The following is a 1,309-nucleotide window of genomic DNA, read 5'->3' as shown; positions in this document are numbered from 1 at the left end:
CTGTTGATAATTATATCCACAGCATCTCTGGCACTGAAGTCAAAGGGTCTGTACCCTTCTCGTTTAAAGGCAAGCACTGCGTTAGGCCCCAGCCAAATGCTACCATCCATTCTTGGCGTAAAGTGAACTCCTAGGAAAGGAAATCGGCTGTCTGGGACCTGTAGATTTAACACAGCAAAGAAGTATTAGAACTACTTCACATTCTACTTTAGCATGAAACAACATCCAATTTGTAATAGAAAACACTTCTTTCTATGCATTTCACTGCACTTGTTTTATATTCAGATGTTTGCTTATTAACAAGGAACTCTGATGCTACTGATACAAATGCACACTAACCTTCTACTCACCCTTCCTGGGTGAGGAAAGAAAAAAAGGTGAACTCAGATTGTCACCTCTCCTTACCACATCCAGGGATGTCTGTGAATTGCCAGTAAAATTTGGGCTGGCAGAGGAAAAAGCCAGATTCACTGAACAGGCTTCTAGGATTGGAGAAGATGAATGTGGTATTTTGGCAAATCGAAAGCATCAAATAGCTAAATGTTAGCTGAATCAACTGCATCTGGTTCAACCTAATATATCTGAAGGAATTCATTTCCAGGGTAGTTTCAGACAGAAGAATGTTTTCACTTAAATGCCTCTGTCTTCAACCTGCTAGGACCACAGAATGGCCATATCCCTTTTCTGTGAAGTGAGAAAGAGGGCTGGGATCTGAGATTCACATCAGGGAAAGTTGCCTGGCAGGTACTCTCTGGTATCTGGGATCAAACTTGAGACCTTGTAATTGCTAAGCTCTGCTTCTCTCTTGCTAGCACTTCTCAAAGTGCCCTCATGCTTTCTGGAGACGGGGACTTGTCTGTAATGAATTATAATTTAATGACCAGGATAGTCATGTACAGATTTAGGGATTTAACCACATAAATAGCCCTCCAGCCCCACCCCCTTTGGTGGAAGTAGGAACCCAGGGCCTTGCATATACTATGCTGTGCAAACACTTTACCACTAAACTACTTTACCACTAAATACATCTCTATTCCTTAAACTTTTATTTTGAGAGAGGGTCTTAAGATCCTCCTGCTGCCGCCTCCCGAGTAGCTGGGATGACGAGTGCCACAGGCCTCACTCTTCTCTTACTGTGGATGTTTGCATTTCCTTTATAACTACAGCCAGCTTGAGAAGATGGGAAGGCAGAAACGTCATTACCTACCGGGTAAATATTTCCCTTTACAAGGTAGCTTTTTTCTGGCTTCAAAAGCAGGTAATCTCCCCGGAATGGTACAATTTGAGGATCAGGACTGCAGCCACTCAA

General features: G+C 42.8%; 1 protein-coding gene across 1 annotated transcript in view; it reads right to left on the bottom strand.

Moving 5' to 3' along the window:
* Positions 1 to 1,309, bottom strand: part of L2hgdh (L-2-hydroxyglutarate dehydrogenase) — a 57,555-nt gene that overhangs the window by 7,707 nt on the left and 48,539 nt on the right. Inside the window, exons 8-9 of the mRNA XM_023723738.1 lie at positions 1,208 to 1,246; positions 9 to 158 (exon numbers count right to left, since the gene is read on the bottom strand). Of these exons, the coding sequence (XP_023579506.1) occupies positions 9 to 158; positions 1,208 to 1,246 (189 nt within the window). The remainder of the gene's footprint in view (positions 1 to 8; positions 159 to 1,207; positions 1,247 to 1,309) is intronic.

The sequence above is a fragment of the Octodon degus genome, unplaced genomic scaffold (assembly GCF_000260255.1).
Source record: "Octodon degus isolate 3935 unplaced genomic scaffold, OctDeg1.0 scaffold00102, whole genome shotgun sequence".
Classification (NCBI taxonomy): domain Eukaryota; kingdom Metazoa; phylum Chordata; class Mammalia; order Rodentia; family Octodontidae; genus Octodon; species Octodon degus.
This window is presented reverse-complemented; position numbering and strand designations above follow the sequence as displayed.